The sequence below is a fragment of the Phacochoerus africanus genome, chromosome 14 (genome assembly GCF_016906955.1).
Source record: "Phacochoerus africanus isolate WHEZ1 chromosome 14, ROS_Pafr_v1, whole genome shotgun sequence".
Taxonomy (NCBI): Eukaryota; Metazoa; Chordata; class Mammalia; order Artiodactyla; family Suidae; genus Phacochoerus; species Phacochoerus africanus.
The window spans coordinates 1945785-1964352 of NC_062557.1; the positions used below are offsets into that span (position 1 = coordinate 1945785).

The 18568-nt window shown below is 59.1% G+C and overlaps 1 protein-coding gene across 3 annotated transcripts in view; it reads right to left on the minus strand.

Moving 5' to 3' along the window:
- Positions 1–13642: 13642 nt before the first annotated feature.
- ENDOV (endonuclease V) overlaps positions 13643–18568 on the minus strand; it is a 71216-nt gene continuing 66290 nt past the window's right edge. For all 3 annotated transcript variants that reach the window (XM_047756600.1, XM_047756599.1, XM_047756603.1), the window contains one exon: positions 13643–13848. In XM_047756600.1, the coding sequence (XP_047612556.1) occupies positions 13658–13848 (191 nt within the window). In that variant the 3' untranslated portion in view covers positions 13643–13657. The remainder of the gene's footprint in view (positions 13849–18568) is intronic.

Below are 18568 nucleotides of genomic sequence, written 5' to 3' on the forward strand. Positions count from 1 at the left end.
CTCTGGAGGCGCCGCCATGGAGACGGTTGGTCCCAGCCTTCTAGGGCGTCCGCACACCTGCGGAACTCCAGGAGGAGGCAGGTCACTTTGGAGGAGGCAGGGCGCCCCACTGCGGCTCGGGCGACGCTCTCCTCCACCCCCTCCCCTCTGCTCCCATCGCAAGTGCCTCGCCCCCAAACAGAGGCCTGCACACCCGGGTTCACAGCCGCACCCTCCCAACCACCCAAAGGCAGAAGCAACCCAGTGTCCCTCGGAGGAGGAACGGACACACAAAGTGTGGTCCCTCCGCACAGTGGACCATCGCCCAGCCACACACGGAAGGGGGCCCAACCCCTGCTGCAACGCGCACGGGCCCTGAGGACGGTACGCGCAGTGAAACCAGCTGGTCTCCGAAGGACAAGGGCCGTGTGACCCCACTTATGTGAGGTCCCTGGAGGAGTCACCCTCACAGACACAGAAGTCGGATGGTGGTTTCCAGGGTGTGGGAGAGGGAATGGGGAGTCATTGCGTGACGGGCAGGGTTCTTGTTTGGGGTGATGACAACGTTCGGGAGACAGACGGCGACAATGTTTGCAAAGCTGTGTAAACGCGCTCAATGCTGCTGACGCCGCACTTACGTTCTGTAAGTGTATCTTACGGTACAAATATCTTAAACAATGACCTGTGCTCCGGGCCAGCTCCCCGCTGGCTGTCAGACAGCAAAGCCGTCTGGGAAGTAGAACCATCGGGGGGCACGTGCAGAAGGCGCTGCTGCCGCTGCCACTCCTTCTTGATCTCCCGAGGCCCCTCTGGTCCCATGGAGGCGGCAGCCCCACGCCCACCACCCCGGCGTGGCAGACCCGCGCGGGGCACGCTCACCGCACACTCTCAGCCGAAGCGTGTGCCCTTGGTGTCTGGCGTCCAGCTGGAGAGTTGGAACTTGAGCAGGTGGGGTTTGTTTGGATGGAGGAAGAGGTGGGGCCAAACCAAATGACCAAGAAAGGCTGTGGAGAGGGGCAGGGAAGGCCCTGGGCCTGCACACCCGGTCTCCGGCACCAGTTCTGCCACTTGCCGTGTGACTTGAGCAGGCTGCCCAAGCTCCCTGAGCCACAGCATCCTCGCCTTAAAGTGAGCATAATCCCAGGACCCGCAGTGGCGGGGGTTTGGGGGGCTCTTATAGCAGGATGCCCATGAGGACACAGCCAGCGCCTGCCACCTGTGTCCTTCTGACACAGCCCCGGCGGTCCCACTCCAGCTACTCAGGTCTCTGCGTCCCCCTCCTCCCCTGGAGTGTGGGCGGACCTGGGCACCACTGCAGAGGACAGAAGCTGCAGAGGACAGAAGCTGCAGAGGCACTGGGCTGTCAGGTTCATGACTAAGTCCCCAGGGCCTGACACGGCCATCCCGCCATCACTCTTGCTGGGCCTCCCTCTTGATCTCCCGAGTGGCGGCTCTGATGAAACAAGCTGCTGGGCTGTGAGATGCTCTCTGGAGAGGCCCACACGGGAACCGATCCCGCAGCAACACCTGAGTGAGCAAGGAAGAGCATCCTTCCCTGTGGAGCCCTGAGATGGGCCCGCAGCCCTCTGAGGGACCAGGTCAGCACAACCGGCCGCCATGCCAGGTTCCTGCCCTGACCACCCAAACCGCGTGATGGTCACTGCTGCTAAGCCACCGCCCTGGGGACTAACTTACTCCACAGCAGTAGATACCCTGGATTTTGTAACCAACCCTCTCACGGGTAACTTCATCTTCCAGTTAGCCACCCCTCCCCCAATCAGGATCCTCAATCTCCCCCACATTCTGCCTCCAACACACACGTGACACATGTACGTACACACCACACACTCCATCTAATTCATTACTGGCTGAGACGGAACCTTCCAGAATTCAGTGTCTCCAGGGAGTGACTGTAGGTTCCCACATGCACAGGGTATAGAGATTAGGGTCCCAAAGGTCAGGATTGTGTTGTTTGTCCAGCGTTGCCAGGAGAGGGCCCTGAGACGTCCTTTACACAGAAGTACCCCCAGGAGGACCCCACTGGGCTTCCAGCCTCTGCCAAGAACACCCAGCCTCTGCCGAGAACCCCCAGCCTCTGCCGAGAACATCCAGCCTCTGCCGAGAACCCCCAGCCTCTGCTGAGTACCCCCAGCCTCTGCCGAGAACATCCAGCCTCTGCCGAGCACCCCCAGCCTCTGCCGAGTACCCCCAGCCTCTGCCGAGAACATCCAGCCTCTGCCGAGAACCCCCAGCCTCTGCCGAGTACCCCCAGCCTCTGCCGAGAACATCCAGCCTCTGCCGAGTACCCCCAGCCTCTGCCGAGAACCCCCAGCCTCTGCTGAGAACCCCAGCTCCCTTGGCCCCAATTCTGTCTTGGCCCCAGACTCAGAGCCTGGCATTTCCCTGGCTGCCAACGTGCAGGACCAAACGCCTGGGCTGTGTTGGTCTTCTTGGACATCCAGGGATTGTAGGAGTTCTCCACCCACACGGAATTTTGGTTCTGGCCTAGAATTCGGTCTCCGAGGGAGAGACGCTGACCTCTAAGGTCTCATGACTAAGTGTGAACCCTCGAGGGCGGGAGCGGTGGGCCACGGCGCCAGCGGGAGAAGAAGGAAGGCTGGGAGGGCGCCCAGGGCTCGCGCTCAAGTCCAGCTCTGCCCTGACACCTGCGCCACTTTGGAAGCGTTCCTGCCCCTCGCTGAGCCTCAGTCACGGCCCCCAGGGTCTGCTGTGGGGACTCAAATCAGGGAATGCGCAGGAGGGACCCTTCTTTCCCGGCTTGGCTCCAAGAGAGATGAGCCACTGCAGGCCAGAGGTCCTGGTTGGAGTCCTGTGAGCCTTCTTCCCACTCGGAAGAAGCGCGGTGCCGTCAGGGCTCATCATTCAATCTCTTGTGAGTCAGGTTATCATGCGTCAGTTCCCCAGAGCCTGAGTTCCAAAACGCTGAGTGTCTGGATGTGTGAGCTGGAGAGCTGTCACCCGGGACTGACCCTCCTCCTCGTGGCTCAGCATGTCACGGCTCGACCTTCGTGACGTCACAGGGGTGAGGGTCATTACTGGGCTGCACACGATTCTTATTGTCGCCATGCAAAAGAACAACCTTCACTTGACCCTGCTGCCCAAGAAATTTTCTCTAAGACTCTGCCAGGCAGTGGAGGGCAGACAAGAATATAGGCTATAAATCGGAAGCCCTCATGACATTTAGATCCATTAATCCATCGAAAGAAGATTTGCGACCTCTTAGTGTCCAGAGGGAGACCAGAAATCCTCTCACACCTTTGCCTGGAGGCTCAGGTGCACGTGAATATGCTACTCAGCACTTTTCCTTGGAACCTTCCAGAATCCGTGGGATGCCAGCACCTTCCCTGCACCTGTCACTTGCAGTTGTACCAACAACCTCAACCCAGCCAAAGAAGTTTGTTGCTGGGTGCCTTTGCTTGTCCCAGATTGTTCATAAGGAAAGAAGCCAATCTTGAAATGCCAAGGAGAACATAAGGAACCATGGTAACCTACAGGATCCAAACACCTTCCAGACTGGGAGTCCTCAGAAAGCTGAAGCCACCTCTGTCCTCCTGCATTTAGCCCTGGGCCTGGCAATGGATGGATGGATGCATGGATGGGTGGATGCGTGGATGGGTGGATGGATACCTGGACAGGTGGATGGCAGATGGATGGATGATGGGAGGATGGGTAGATGGGTGGGTGGCAGAAGATGGATAGATGGCTGGGTATATGGATGGACAAATGGATGGGGGGGGTGGATGGATGGGTGGATGGCTGGGTGGTGGGTGGATGGAAGGATGGGGGGGTGGCTGGATGGATGAGTGCATAGATGGATAAGTGGATGAATAAATGAATCTCTGGCCAAGGAGGAGAATTTCTTGCCCAGAATCTACCTCTCAGTAGGCTTGTAACTCCCCTCATTGGTAAAATGGGGTGAGGGTGGTTCTTTTTTGACTTATCCCATAACCTTGTTGTGAGAAAAAAAATTAGATGACATAAATAAAGTTCTTTGGTCACTTCTATAGAAGTATACCACCAAGATGAAGTATTGCTCAAAAGAAAATGTTTTATGGAGTTCCCCTGTGGCACAGTGGGTTCAGGATCCAGCACTGCCACTGCAGTGGCTCGGGTCATGGCTGTAGTAAAGGTTCAATCCATGCCCAGGAAATTCTACATGCCAGGGGCGCGGTCAAAAGAAAAGAAAAAAAAAGAGAAGAAAATGTTTTCTTTAGCCTAACAAATGCTTTGTGGACTCACTGATTCAATCAGTGATTAATGAATCCTCTTGGGGGAAACAGCACTTTCTGAGCTTTTTCAGAGGCAGGAAGCAGAACAGCAACGTTCTGGTCGATGAGCCGTCTCACCTTAGGGCTGCACGTGATATTATTAGCCCCGTACCCTCTAGAAGAAGGAGCACTTGTGGAGGCAGGTACTGCCTTGGACCTGTGTCATCTCCGTCGTCAGTAAAAATGAGTAAGTCTGTAATGACTTCAATAAAATCACCAAATCATATCATGAAAAAAGACATGACTTTACAAAAAGACAAAGATGCAGAAACCCTGGTGTAAAACACCCGTGTGAACTGACCTTGTACCGCCCTAACATAGAGGTAGGCATTTGAAGTGGCACAATTTAAAAGCACTATTTCGGAGTTCCTGTCGTGGTGCAGTGGTTAACGAATCTGACTAGGAACCATGAGGTTGCAGGTTCGATCCCTGGCCTTGCTCAGTAGGTTAGGGATCCGGCGTTGCCGTGAGCTGTGGTGTAGGTCACAGACGGGGCTCGGATCCCGCATTGCTGTGGCTGTGGTGCAGGCCGGCGGCTACAGCTCCGATGGGACCCCTAGCCTGGGAACCTCCATATGTCTCGGGAGCGGCTCAAGAAAAGGCAAAAAGACGACAACAACAACAAAAAAAGGCACTATTTCATGCCACTTGCAGCCACATGGATGGAACTAGAGACTCTCATACTAAGTGAAGTAAGTCAGAAAGAGAAAGACAAATACCACACGATCTCACTTATAGCTGGAATCTAATACACGGCACAAACAAAGCTTTCCACAGAAAAGAAACTCATGGACTTGGAGAACAGACTTGTGGTTGCCGGGGGGGGGGGGGGGGGGGGGGGGGGGGGGGGACGGACTGGGAGTCGGGGGTTAACAGAGGCGGACTATTGCCTTTGGAGTGGATTAGCAAGGAGATCCTGCTGTGTGGCCCTGGGAACTAGGCCCAGTCACTGGTGACATAACATGATGGAGGATAATGTGAGGAGAAGAATGTGTGTGTATATACACACACACACACACACGTATGTGGCTGGGTCACCATGCCGTAGAGTAGAAAACTGACAGAACACTGTAAACCAACTATAATGGAAAAAATAAAAATCATTTAAATATGAAAAAATAAGATAAAACAAAGATGCTCTTTTAAAAGCAGACAGGGGTCTTGGGGAGATTGTGCGAGGGGAGTGGCAGGGCAGGGGACCATCGACACAAAGAGCCTGACGCAGGGCTGACATGTAAAAACGCTCAGCCCAGGAGTTGCCGCCGTGGCCCAGCGGAAACGAATCTGACTAGCATCCATGAGGTTGTGGGTTCGACCCCTGGCCTCGCTCAGTGGGTTAGGGATCCTACGTTGCTGTGGCTGTGGTGGAGGCCGGCAGCTGCAGCTCCGATCTGACCCCTAGCCTGGGAACCTCCATATGCCGCAGGTGTGGTCCTAAAAAGCGAAAAATAAAAATAAAAATACTCAGTCCATAGCAGCTTATTATGCTCGGTGTGATTTGGGGTCCGGGCCCACCACTGTGTCCCTTGACACTGTGGCCCCGGACCCTCTGTCCCCTTTCCTTGTCTCGCTGGCCTCCCCCTCCCCTGCGGATGGGATAGGAGATGGTGAGGGTGGTGGTCCGGGTCGGGGGGGCACAGGAGCCCCCAGCCAAGCATGAAGGGCCGAAATCCCAACCCCACTGGCCCATCTCCTGTCTTCCTCTTCCCCACCCGCCAGACCCCCTGCCAGGGCCAGAGCGTCAAGCATCTGCTCCTCCTGGGTGCACGAGAAGGTTCAGAACCAGCCCTGGACTTGTTTGGGCTCTGGACCCAGGCGCTCAGGCTGAGCTGGGGAAGAAAGGAGTGTGCCTGGCACGGCCTGTCCTCAGAGCACCCCAGTGGGCTGGCAGCCGCCTGCTACAGGGCTCACTGGGGGCAGGAACAAGGGAACGCGTGGCAGCTGCTCTGCAGGACAGCTCCGTGAAGAGGGCACACAGCACTTGCTTGAGCAAGTCTGGGGGTGGGGACCGCAGCTGGTAGATACCACAGGTTCCGCAGCTGGTCCCCGTCACCCACCCTGGCCCCGAGTCGCAGACATCAGGCTTCCCAGAGGCCGGGAGCCGGGGCTCAGCGGGGACCCGGCCACATTAGAACCCCCAATGTCACAGCCTCACACCTGGGGAGGAAACGGAACGGCTCTATTGTAACCACATAGTGTCCCGGGAGCTGGACCCCACATGACCTCTAATTATTTCAGAAACCTCCGATTTCTGGGCCGGTTTCCAAGGCTGCTATTATGGCCGTTCATCAGCGGCAGCCACAGCCGGGGGCCCCCGGCTGGATGGTCGGGGATTCAGACACGGGGGATGTGGGACGTGGCAGGAGGCCCGCTGTGGGTTCAGGACCCACCCTGGGCTCTGGAGGACGTGGGCGAGGTGGCGTTCCCTGGGCTCAAGCCGTGGAAGCCCCCTCTGAGCAGAAAAGCTAGATGCCCGTGGAGCTTGGCGGCCGGGGCACTGGCCAGGGGCCGGGGGACTTCCGACTCTCTCACCACCTTCCCTGAGAGGTGTTCACAGGACCCCAGCCCCCGGCCCGGGGCTCATTCAGAACAGGCGGGGGGAGGACTTGTCTTCGGCTGTCACTAGGGCTCTGAGTGGGCAGAGGCCAGGGGTGCCAAACACTCCACAGTGTGCACACAGCGTTGATGCAATCATTCTCTTTCTGTGTCAGCTTGGCCGGGCCAAGGCTCCCAGCTGCGCTGTCCAATGCTGCCCACGTGTTGCCGTGAAGGGACTTTTCAGATGAGATTCACATTCAATTCCGTAGCTTCTGAGTGGATGACCCTCCCTAATGTGGGTGGGCCTCACCAAATCAGTTGAAGGCCTCAAGAGAAAAGGCAGAGGTCCCCAGAAAAGGAGGGAGTTTTGCCACCTTCCTTTGGGTTCAAGATGCAACATCAACTCCTGCTGGACTGTCTAGCCTGCCTGCCCACAGACTTCAGACGGGCCAGCCCTAAAGTCTCATGAGCCAATGCCTTAAAATAACCTCTCTCTCCTTCTCTCTGGATATATATATATATCCTGGAGGACCCTGACTAATACAACCACCCTGCCCCAGACACCGGCAGGGCTCCCCGGAGAGCCACTGAGGCCCTGGCCCAGCCCCGCACGGACCCCCCTGCTCCCTGCAGGGACAAGGACAGAGGGTCACTCTGCACTGCAGTTCTGATTCAGCATTAAAAGTGAACCCCATGGGGTAGCCTGTGGGAAAGTGCCTGGCATGTAGAGGAGACACTGTTCCCAGGCAGGAACCGGGCTGAGTCCCCTCGAAGCCGGCCCGCGAGCCCGCCCACACACCCCAAAGGCCAGCAGCTCCTCCACAAAGAGCTCCAGCCCACGGCCCTTCTCCTGGACACGTGGAGGCCCAGATCTCCAGCTAATCATCAAGCTGGACTGTTCGCGGCAACAAAACAACCACCTCTTCAGTGTGAAGACCCACAGGGGATTTCTGGCCCGGATTTTCTCATCGTCCTGGAGGTCACATTTACTCTGAAACTTCAGGGTGCCACCTTGCTGGGAAGGGCAGTTGTGGATGGAGCAGAGGGAGCCGGGGAAGAGGGCATAGCACCAAGTAGCAGAAGCGTCTGTGACCTGGATCACAAGCCCCCTTGGGAGAGCGCCACAGACTGGCCCGTGTGATTGGCCCAGCTCTCCCGGGTGGCTCCAACCCAGACAGCTGTGGCCCAGCGGAGGGACCTGGATTCTGGATTCAGAGGATCTGAGTTCTGGCCACTAACTGGCCGTGCGACCTTGGACAAGCCACTGCCCCGTGGGTCTCACGTCCCCATCTGGGACGAAGGCATCAAGGTCCATGGGTGTTGGTGGCCTCCAGTGACCATCACGACACCGGCCTCCAGGGGTTCTCAGCAGCTGCCCCGCCACACAGCCTGCCTGTCCCCAAATCCCACATCACGCTGGCCCCACACCAGCCTCACATGAACAGCCCACCCCCTGAGACAAAAGCCTCAGCGTGAACAAGAAAACCCAATGGAAGTAACACCATGATTCCAGAGCAAAGCCGAGGATGCAAAGCAAAGGCCACGAGACACCCACGAATAACAAAAGCCCACACCCAGAAGTTCCGGTCCAAGGGTGGAGCCCTGGTCCAAGCTCGAGGCAGAGGGCACCAGGGATGAGGGGGGTCAGGGCAAGGGCTTCTTCTCCCCAAAAAGGAAGGAAAAAGTAATACAGACGCAGGAGAAAAACAGATGCCTGTAAGGAAAAGCCTGGGCCGACACACGCAGTGAAGACGAGGAGTCATTCTGAACCCCAGGTGAGCTGGCCTGCAAGGGGCCCGAAGCCTCAGAACCACAAGGACAGGGAGCCAGGCCCTGCCCCTGATGACACACAGTGTTCACGTGTGCCTGCTTTTGAATGGAGAGCATCACTCTGGGGCCAAAGCCTGAGACGGTTATCGCCTTGGAACAGTGCAGAAGCTGGGCCTGGGACCCCTTCTCCCCGGGGACAGAAGCCCGGCCTGAGGGGGGGGGGGGAGAACCCGCCCACGGAGGCGGGGCGGGGCCTGCCAGGTGACAAACTCCCCTCCCCCGCCCAGCAGAGGGCCCACAGCTAATCTCTAAAGCGGCTCAGTCAAGAAACCGTGTTATGAGCGCATTACTTAGGCTCCTGGAGGCGACCCCTGCGTAATTAAAGATGAAGCAATTCAAAGCGTTTGCTTTCGGGGGTGAGAAAGGGGGAGCAGGAGGGGGCCTCTGTATAAACCTTTCAAACTGTTTGACTTTTATTTCCTTCTTCAACTTGATTTTTCCAAAAAGCGGGTACCTGCCCCGGCTTGATCAAAGGAAGCCTGACCTGGGACCCCAGCTTTGTGTGCTGTCGAGTCTGCGTGCCACTCTCAGTGTATGCCCAGCCCCTCCACGTGGGTTCCCCCACCCCATGTCCTGCCACCCCGCCCGCCGCCCCCGAGCCGCCAGCCTTCCCGGGCCATTGAGATGGAGCCGAACCGTGTGCGGCGAGGGGAAGCAGGCGGCCCGTTTGAAGACTGAACAATATCCCATCGTGTGCATCTGTTCATCCACGGCTGGACGCGGGGGTTGTCTCCGCCTTTTGGCTGTTGTGACTAATGCTGCTGTGAACATGGGTGTGTGTGTCTCTTCAAGACTGTGCTAGGCGTGGAGGACCTCGGCTGTTTGCACTTCTCTCTTTCAGAACTCCAAGTGCTTGTTTTATTATTATTATTTTTCTTTTTACGGCCACAGCCGCAGCATGTGGAGGTTCCCAGGCTAGGGGTCAAAGTGGGGAGCTGCAGGGGCCAGGCTACGCCACAGCCCAGCAACACCAGATTCAAGGCACATTTGTGACCTACACCGGATCTTTAATCCACTGAGCGAGGCCAGGGATCGAACATGCATCCTCACGGACACTATTTTGGGTTCTTAACATGCTGAACCACCACGGGAACTCCAAAGTACTTGGTTTAAAATCAGCAAACACAGTGGAGCCGTCCCCCCAGCCCTGGCTAAAGCTAAGAATGTCTTAGCCAATCTGCTCAGGGGAGCAGTTCTATGCTTGCCCCCATTTTACAGATGAGGAAACGGAGGAGGCCAGAAACTCAACCAAGGTCACACATTAAGTCACTGCTGGGGAAGGGCTGGACGGATGCCTGAGCCCACGTTCTAAGTCCCTCCGCCCAGTGCTTTTGGTGTCCCTGTGAAAAACAGAGAGGTGGCGAAACTCACCTGCACGAAGACAACCTCAGTGGCTCTGAAGGTCACACAGCCGCCCCTCTGACGCTCTTCCGTGTCTTAGAAACCACGGTGCCATTATTGCAGACATGCTGGCTTCCTTCCCGCCTCCCCCTCTACCTCTTCGGTTTTCTGAATCCAGCCTCGCTCTGCCGTCCCACAGCTCAGGTGAGGCACTGTGACATCGTGCCCACACAAGCAGCAGAGCACAGCAGCTGCTGAGCCCTGAAAGAATAAGGCGAGAGGAGGCTAGACGGCCGGGGGTGGGGCGGGGTGGGGGGTTAAAAGCCCCTAAAAGTTTGGCGAGATCCTGCCAAATGGGTGATTGACTCCCCCTGAGATTAGTTTTAATCAATTATTAAGCATTGGTTTAATATTTTAAGAGTTTGCTCAATCGCAGAGAAATGAAAACACTTCATGATTTTCTTCCCTTGGCCCTTCCAAATAAAAAATGTAAAGTGAGCATAGGTACAGGGGCATAGATTTTTTAAAAAATTCTTTCTATTGAAATAATTGGGTGTCTTTCCCCCCTTCTTTATGATTTTTTAATTAAAATATAGTTAATTTACGATGTTGTGCCAATTTCTGCTGTACAGAAACATGTACTTTTTTTAACTTCTCATAAGGCCCCGCAGGATGTGAGCCCCAGTGGGCGCTGGGCTCTGACTGCCCAGTGCTGTGGCCCAGCTTTGTTGGCGGAACATCGGGAAGCACTGTGGCGTCCTACAGTGCCCTGACTCACAGTCAGGGAGGGGCCACCTCACTCCTCGAGGTCTCCAGATGGGCCAGGAGGGAGAGCCCAGCACTGGGTCCTTGAATTCTCACTGTCCACCCTCTGCAAGTCGGGGCCCCCTCGCCTCTCTCTGCTCCCCAAGCCCTGCCTTTCCAGACGGTAATGCAGGAACTGGGAAGCAAAGGAGAGAAGGCAGCAGGAGAGGAGAAGGATTTAAGCACATCACCACCTCTGCGATCAACACTGGAGCTCCCATTGTAATTCTGGGAAAAAGTCTCCTTTGGAATCTAATACAAGGTGCTTTTTCCCATCTATCCATCCACCCATCCATGCACCCACTCATCCATCCATGCATGCATGCATGCATACACCCATCCACCCACCCATCCATCCATCCACCCATCCACCTGTCCATCCATCCATCCATGCATACATACCCGTCCATCTACCTATACACCCAACCATCTATCCATCTACCTGTCCATCCATCCATCCATCCATCCAGCCATGCACCCAGCCAGCCATCCACCACCCACCACGCCAGCCAGCCATCCAACCATCCAGCCATCCAGCAGACACCCACAGCCAGCCACCCAGCCAGCCAGCCAGCCACCAGCCACCCATCCATCCACCCATCCATCCAGCCATCCACCCATCCAGCACCCACATCCGCCATCCATCCACCCGGCCATCCAGCCAGCCCACCCAGCCAGCCAGCCACCCAGCCAGCCAGCCAACCCATCCAGCAGCCAGCCATCCAGCCAGCCACCCATCCAGCCACCAGGAGCCACCCACCCAGCCACCAGCCAAACCAGCCAGCCAGCCAGACACCCAGCCAGCCAGCCAGCCACCCCAGCAGCCACCCACCAGCCAGCCAGCCACCCACCCAGCCACCCACCCAGCCAGCCACCCAGCCAGCCACCACCCAGCCAGCCACCCAGCCAGCCACCCAGCCAGCCAGCGCCCAGCCACCCACCCACCCAGCCAGCCACCCAGCCAGCCACCCACCCAGCCAGCCACCCAGCCAGCCAGCCACCCAGCCAGCCACCCAGCCAGCCAGCCACCCAGCCAGCCAGCCAGCCACCCAGCCACCCAGCCACACAGCCAACCCAGCCAGCCACCCAGCCAGCCAGCCAGCCACCCAGCCACCCAGCCAGCCACCCACCCAGCCAGCCACCCAGCCAGCCAGCCAGCACCACCCAGCCAGCCAACCCAGCCAGCCAGCCAGCCACCCACCCCAGCCAGCCACCCAGCCAGCCACCCACCCAGCCAGCCACCCAGCCAGCCAGCCAGCACCACCCAGCCAGCACCAGCCAGCCACCCAGCCAGCCAGCCAGCCAGCCAGCACCCACCCAGCCAGCAGCCAGCCAGCCACCCAGCCAGCCAGCCGCCACCCAGCCAGCCACCCACCAGCCACCCAGCCAGCCACCCACCCAGCCAGCCAGCCAGCCAGCCACCCACCCAGCATCCAGCCAGCCAGCCCCACCCAGCCAGCACCCAAGCCAGCCACCCAGCCACCCAGCCAGCCACCCAGCCAGCCCACCCAGCCAGCCAGCCACCCAGCCACCCACCCACCAGCCAGCCAGCCAGCCACCCAGCACAGCCACCCAGCCAGCAACCCATCCATCCACCCATCCATCCACCCATCCACCCATCCATCCATCCAACCATCCACCCATCCACCAGCCATCCACCCAGCCATCCATCCACCCATCCATCCACACCCATCCATCCATCCACCCATCCACCCATCCCCATCATCCACCCATCCATCCACCCATCCATCCATCCATCCACCCATCCATCCATCCATCCACCCATCCATCCATTCATGCATCCACTCGTCCACCCATCCATGCATCCACCCATCCATCCATCCATCCACCCATACATCCATCCATGCATACATATCCATCCATCTACCTATACACCCAACCATCTGTCCATCTATCTGTCCGTCCATCCATCCATCCATCCACCCATCCATGCACACAAACCCCCATCCATCCATCCATACACCTATACACCCAACCATCCATCCACCCATCCATCCATCCATCCATCCATCCATCCACCCATCCATCCATTCATGCATCCACTCGTCCACCCATCCATGCATCCATACCCCCATCCATCTATCCATACACCTGTACAACCAACCGTCTATCCATCCATCAGTCCATCCATCCATCCATCCATCCATCCACTAGGGTGCTGGGTGCTAAACCAACATCTCATGGAAGTAAGCTAGGCACAAGGGAGAGAGTGGCCGGTCCTCAGGGCAGATGGGGCTCCCAGGGAAGGGGTTGTGTGCTCAGGCCAAAGAAACCAGATGGGGTGTGGAGCCGCTGGTCCAGGCAGAGGAGACCAACACTGAGACCTGGGCCCCGAGCCCCAGCTGTCTCATGTGTCTGGCTTCAGCATACTCTGCCCCTCGGTACCCGGTTTCCTGCCCTGGCGAGTAAGGACCCTGCACAGCCACTCTTGGGGCCTGCTGAGTGGGGGTTATGCTGAAGGGGTCTCGTGCTGGGCAGACCCCAGCAGCTCCTGACTCCCCCCGCCCTCCAGGCGAAACTTTCATGGGGAGGAGACGGTCAAGCCCAGAGCTGTTTCTGCAGGTTATTCAGATTCATGTGCAGTACCCAGGTCATGCCATGTCCTCATGAACGCAGACCTTCGAGGGTGTGCCGCATTTGCAGAGTCTTCCGAAATGGGGCCAGTGCTTCCAACGCCACCTCCTTCCGCCTCCCCAGCCAGAACTTTCTCTCCCTCCCTAAGGCTGCCCCCAGAGGCCCAGCTTCCGCTCACAGAGGGGGATCCTGCCCTAGGGGACACTCGACCTGCTTTTGGCTTTTCTGAACGCCGAGCCTCGCTTAAGGGCCATTGGGTAACTGATTTACCTCCAGAAAATTCATAAGTGACTAACACGCTCAAGGACTCCCAAGCTGCTCCTGGCCGGGCGTTCCGTCGTTACCGCGTGTGGGTTGTTTTCGGCGGACGTCACCAAAGAGGGGGTGGATCCCAGTTGGGGCCCGTGGCCTACGGTCTTTGGGTTCAACAACAGGGTTTGCTTTAACTCTTCAGACGGGGGATCTGTGTATCCTAAAGACAGTATGTAAAATATTTATTAAGAAGAGTATCTATTTTTAACCAGCGATGATTTCAGTTCTATTATTCATGCCGCCTCGGAGGGCAGGCTTCATGCTTGGCCGCTTGCAAGAGCCGTGGGACTAAGCAGAGGCACATCTGAAATCAGAGGCGGGGGACCTGGGGGTGCAGAAGAGGGACTCTGGGTGAGGGGAGGCCGGCCTGATTTCAGCCAAACCTCCACGTTCAGGGAGATTTTAAACCCAAAGCCATCTGCGCCCCAGGTAAACATCCCTGCTAGGGGCAGGCCCCGGCTTCCCCGGTGGCCCATGCTGACAAGTCTCAAAAAACAAGCTGCAACCTGTCAGAACCCAGACAGGACATGCTTGGCCACCCAGGGGGGTGGCAAATGTGCCAGGGCCGTGACCCGCTGCAGGCAGAGCTTCCCCCGCCCCCATCTCCCCAGAGCTGCCGGAGCAGGGAGGAGGCGCAGAGCCGCGGTGAAGAGCAGGGACACGGGCCCAGAGCTGGAGTCCGGAGCCGCCAGGCCAGGCCCTCGGTCATCCCAGCCTGGGAGCGCTCATCCGTGACGGGGGGACCCCATAACACGACCTGGATACATGCCAGTCAGCAGACGCTCCCGCCGAGCTGCCAGGCAGTGGCTGGCAGTGGACGCGCGGTGCCTGGGGGCGCGAAGCCCTCGCGGACATGCAGGCTTCTGTCCTGCAGGCGAGGGAGAGATGAGGGAGGGAGGTGGGCGGACAGACGGACGTTTGCATTCGGTGCCAGACACGCATTTCAGTTAAGCCGGTGCTCTGCGCATCCTGCTGCCACTTGCAGACGGACGGGGCCTTGGAAACCCCTCCAGCTCCTTCTCACGCGCATCAGGACACAGCATCAGGGCGGAGGCCCCTAACGGGGTCACACTTAGGCTGCGGCCTGCCGCTCTGCCCTCCAGGGTGCAGACCAGGGGCCTTTCCCGGAGGTGGGCCAAGAGCCCAGTGCCCTTGAGAAGCTCGTGCCGTGCCAGGCACCCCAACACTGCTCCAGGCGCCGGTGCCAGCCTGACCTTGCCTGGGGGAATCAGGGTGGGGGTGGGGAACAAAGGCACCGTCCCTGGGTGTAAAGAACATCAGGGCGCTTGCACAGGGACAGGGGACGGCGGGAACCAGACAACTAGGTCGGTCCCAGAGGCCCCCGAGTAAAACCCAATCACGGCTCCTGCCGTGGAGGAGAGTCAGAGCCGCAGGGGAGGTCGCCAGCTCAGAGCGCCTCCAGCCCTCGGCTCACTGGGCCTGGGACCCGGTCGCACGGATCCCTGGACAGGCCGCTGCGGCCACCCAGGGCCCCCGACTCCTCCCGGTGGAGGGCGGGCGAGGCGGGGAGGAGAACACGAGCCCCATCCTAGTGCACCCCCGGAGGGTTGGGGAGACTCTGGCCCCCTCCTGGGGACCTCCTCCTGCCCCTGCGTCCTGCTCCTCCCTCCTTTCGCTGGAGAGAACCCACCCGCCTCCGCCTGGCCTGGCCCTGCCCCCTCAGGAGCACCCTCTGCCGCCTCTCCTCCTACAGTCCCGCCTCGGGCTCCCCTCAGCTCTGCGGCCCTGAGAGGCTCTCTGTCTCTGCCCTGCTCCCAGGTCAGCGGCCGCCAGAAACACCCAGGGCACGTCCCAGTGTTGGGGCCACACGGTCAGATCCAGGGGGCCTCGACAACGCCCTAGACAGTGTGAACTGTTCCTCCCAGGGGGGGGGATTTTTTCCAGCTTTTTTAAAAAAGTGTTACTAAGTTTACAAACAATACATGAAAATGTGCGGTCACGATTTTCAAAGGCAAGGAGGCTGCTCTGGAGCAGGGGAGGGTAGAAGCTGCAACCATCAGAGCTGAGAAAGTACCCGGGGACCCTCCGGCCCTCTCAGGCCCGAGCCTGTCAGGTCCAATGAATCCAGCTTGATTCCAGGCCCCCAGCCCCTCACCGTCCACCCCACCACATCCTGGGAAGCTTGGCCACCAGCCACGATCAGGCCCCATCTCCGACCTCAGCTGAGGTCAGATCCCTTCCCCGCCAGGGGCAGGCCTGGCACCTCCTCTGCGTTGGGCTGGGAGAGGGAGAGACCCCACGGGGAGCCGGGCCTCACCCCAGGCCCCCTGCCCGGGAAAATCCAGGGTTGCACCTGAGCCAACCCCTCGCCGGGCGCTGGAGCTCTGGGCTCAGCTCCTGGGAGGAGGAACCACCGCCATCTCTGTTCTGCACACAGAGACCAAAGTTTATCAAGTTGGTGGGACCTGCCCACGGGCACAGATGGTGCTCGGTGACCAGGGCTTGCGCCAGTGTTGGCTGGTTCCAAAGCCCAGGGCTCCAACCCCCACCTCTGGGTTCCAAGTGATATGCCCCCATCAGGGCGTAGCATGTCCAGCTGCAGGAGGAACAAGGCCATGGAGAGCACACTCAGGAGGCCACCCTGCAGCCTGCCTCACCCTGCACTCCATCCCGGGGGCAGCCAGCCTCACACCCCCATGCCACCCTCACACGCCCCCGTGCCACCGTGGCTGGGGGCACATTGCCTGCGCCCATCCCCCACCCTGCAGCGCGGAGAACAAGGCGTCTGACCCAGAACCCGGAGAGCACACGAGGCTTCTCTCCCGCCCTGCGCTCGCTGGCGAGGGCTGCCTTGCAGCCTGCCAGGGCGCTCGGGTGGACACACCAGGCGAGGCTTCCTGATGGCTGAGTTACTGCCTCTGTGTATGTCCTTCCAGGGAGACACCCCAGCAGCGAAACACTTGAACATCAGTAGGATAAGCCGGGATCCCAACCACAGGCCTCCTGGAGGCCGCAGACACCGAGAGTCCCAGCTGAAAAGACTCCGAGAGCCCCAGCTGGCACTCAGGGGGCGGCCGGTCTCCTTACGGAGGGCCGGGCACAAGGAGGCAGCTGGGGCTGAGGGCTGCAGCTGGCCAGGAGCAGACGCACCCGACAGCGGGTCACGGCCCCTGTTCTCCGCGCTTGGCCCTGATGGACGGAACAATGACAGTGAGTTGAGAATCTCTTCTGTCCAGACACTGGGCCGGGGCCTTGTCTATTTCCTCTCCCGCCGTCTTCCCTGCAGCCCCAGGTCTGGTTAGCGCCATATTTCAGACATGCTTGCTGGCGTTCAGAGAGCTGAATTTGAGCAAAGGACCCAGAGCTGGTCAGGATCCAAACCGGGGCTTGGGGGCGGGGACAGGCACAACTGTCCTTCTAACTGTGGAGCTGTGTGGCCTTTGGAGGTGGGAGAGCTCCTTCCGTGCTCTTCCCAGCACACCCGACCACATCCCCTCTCTCTCCAGTGACCCGCTTATGTTGTTCTTTCTTTCTGGCTTTTCAGGGTCACACTCACAGCATGTAGAGGTTCCCAGACTAGGTGTCGAATCTGAGCTGCAGCTGCAAGCCTACACCACAGCCACAGCAACACCAGATCCAAGCCACATCTGCGACCTACACCACAGTTCACGGCAACGCTGGATCCTTAACCCACTGAGCGAGGCCAGAGATGGAACCTGCAACCTCACGGATGCTAGTGCTCGTTTCCACAGCCCCACGACGGGAACTCCTCCCTGGGGTGTTTCTGGGGCCAGCCCCCTCCACTCCTCCAGGCTGCCTTACCCACATCGAGGGATACGAGCTGAAACAGCCCCCACCAGGCCAGGTCGTCGGTTGCAAAGAGCAAAACCTCACTGGGGTCAAGTTCAGCAGAAAAGGCATTTGTTGGACAGGTATTGGTTTCCTCAAAGGAAACAGAAGGCAGGAGAACCAAGCCCAGGCAGGACCTGCGGAGCTGGGCTGACCCCTCGGCCACCGCATGGGGGCTGTTAGGTCATACCAGAGACACAAGCGTCCCGAGATGCCAGCAGCCACAAAGGCCTGGGTCCTTTCTTTATCCCTCCAAGGTATGTCTCCCAAAGGCCAGCCAGAGGCCTCCTTTCGCCTGGGTCAGTCAGGGACCCAGACGTTGTGCCAGAGGGAGAGGGGATGGCGACATGGGGGTCTGAGCTGCCTGGGGCTGAAGAGATGCTCGGGCCCCATTCACTGGGGCCAGTGCACCTGCAGCAGGAGATGGAGATACCGGGACAGCCCCCTGAGGACAGTCTGCATCTGGGTCCCTGGGACGTGGGGCGTCCTTCAGTTCTGGAAACTGAAGAGAAGTCGGGGCAGGTCCCTGGCCTCCCCAGGCGACTGTGCTCTGGGGCAGGACTGGCCCCGGGAAGGGTCGAGCTGCCATCTCTACCAAGACCAGGGGGTTCTAAGGATCCCCACCCCCCCCCGTCCCCTGCCCAGAGCTGAGCAGACCCCTGGGACAGAGGGCACAGCAGAGAAGCCCCCTCACCCAAGCCGTGGAGGACCATCCGGCTGCCCATGCTGGGGGCGGGGGCCTCCCGAGGTCCAGCAGAAGCTGAGGGGACATGCCCTGAGGCAGAGGGGACTGGGCCCGTGGCCTGGTGCTCCTACTGCTGCCTTTGAACTGGCTCCCGGTCTGTCTGTCCCCCTGGGAAGAGCCTGCCCTGCTCTTCAGCGCCGTCTTCCCAGCTCTGGGGTGTGTCACACTCAGCCAAGGCCGGGTGGTGCCTGGCCACTTGCCCTCCTGCCCGGCACGTCCCCTCCCCATGACGGCGGTGACAGCCCTCCATGGTACATCCACCATCACAGCTCACCTCTTCCAGAGAGCCTTCCAGAAGGCCTGGGGCCCTGGGTAAGCTTCTGAC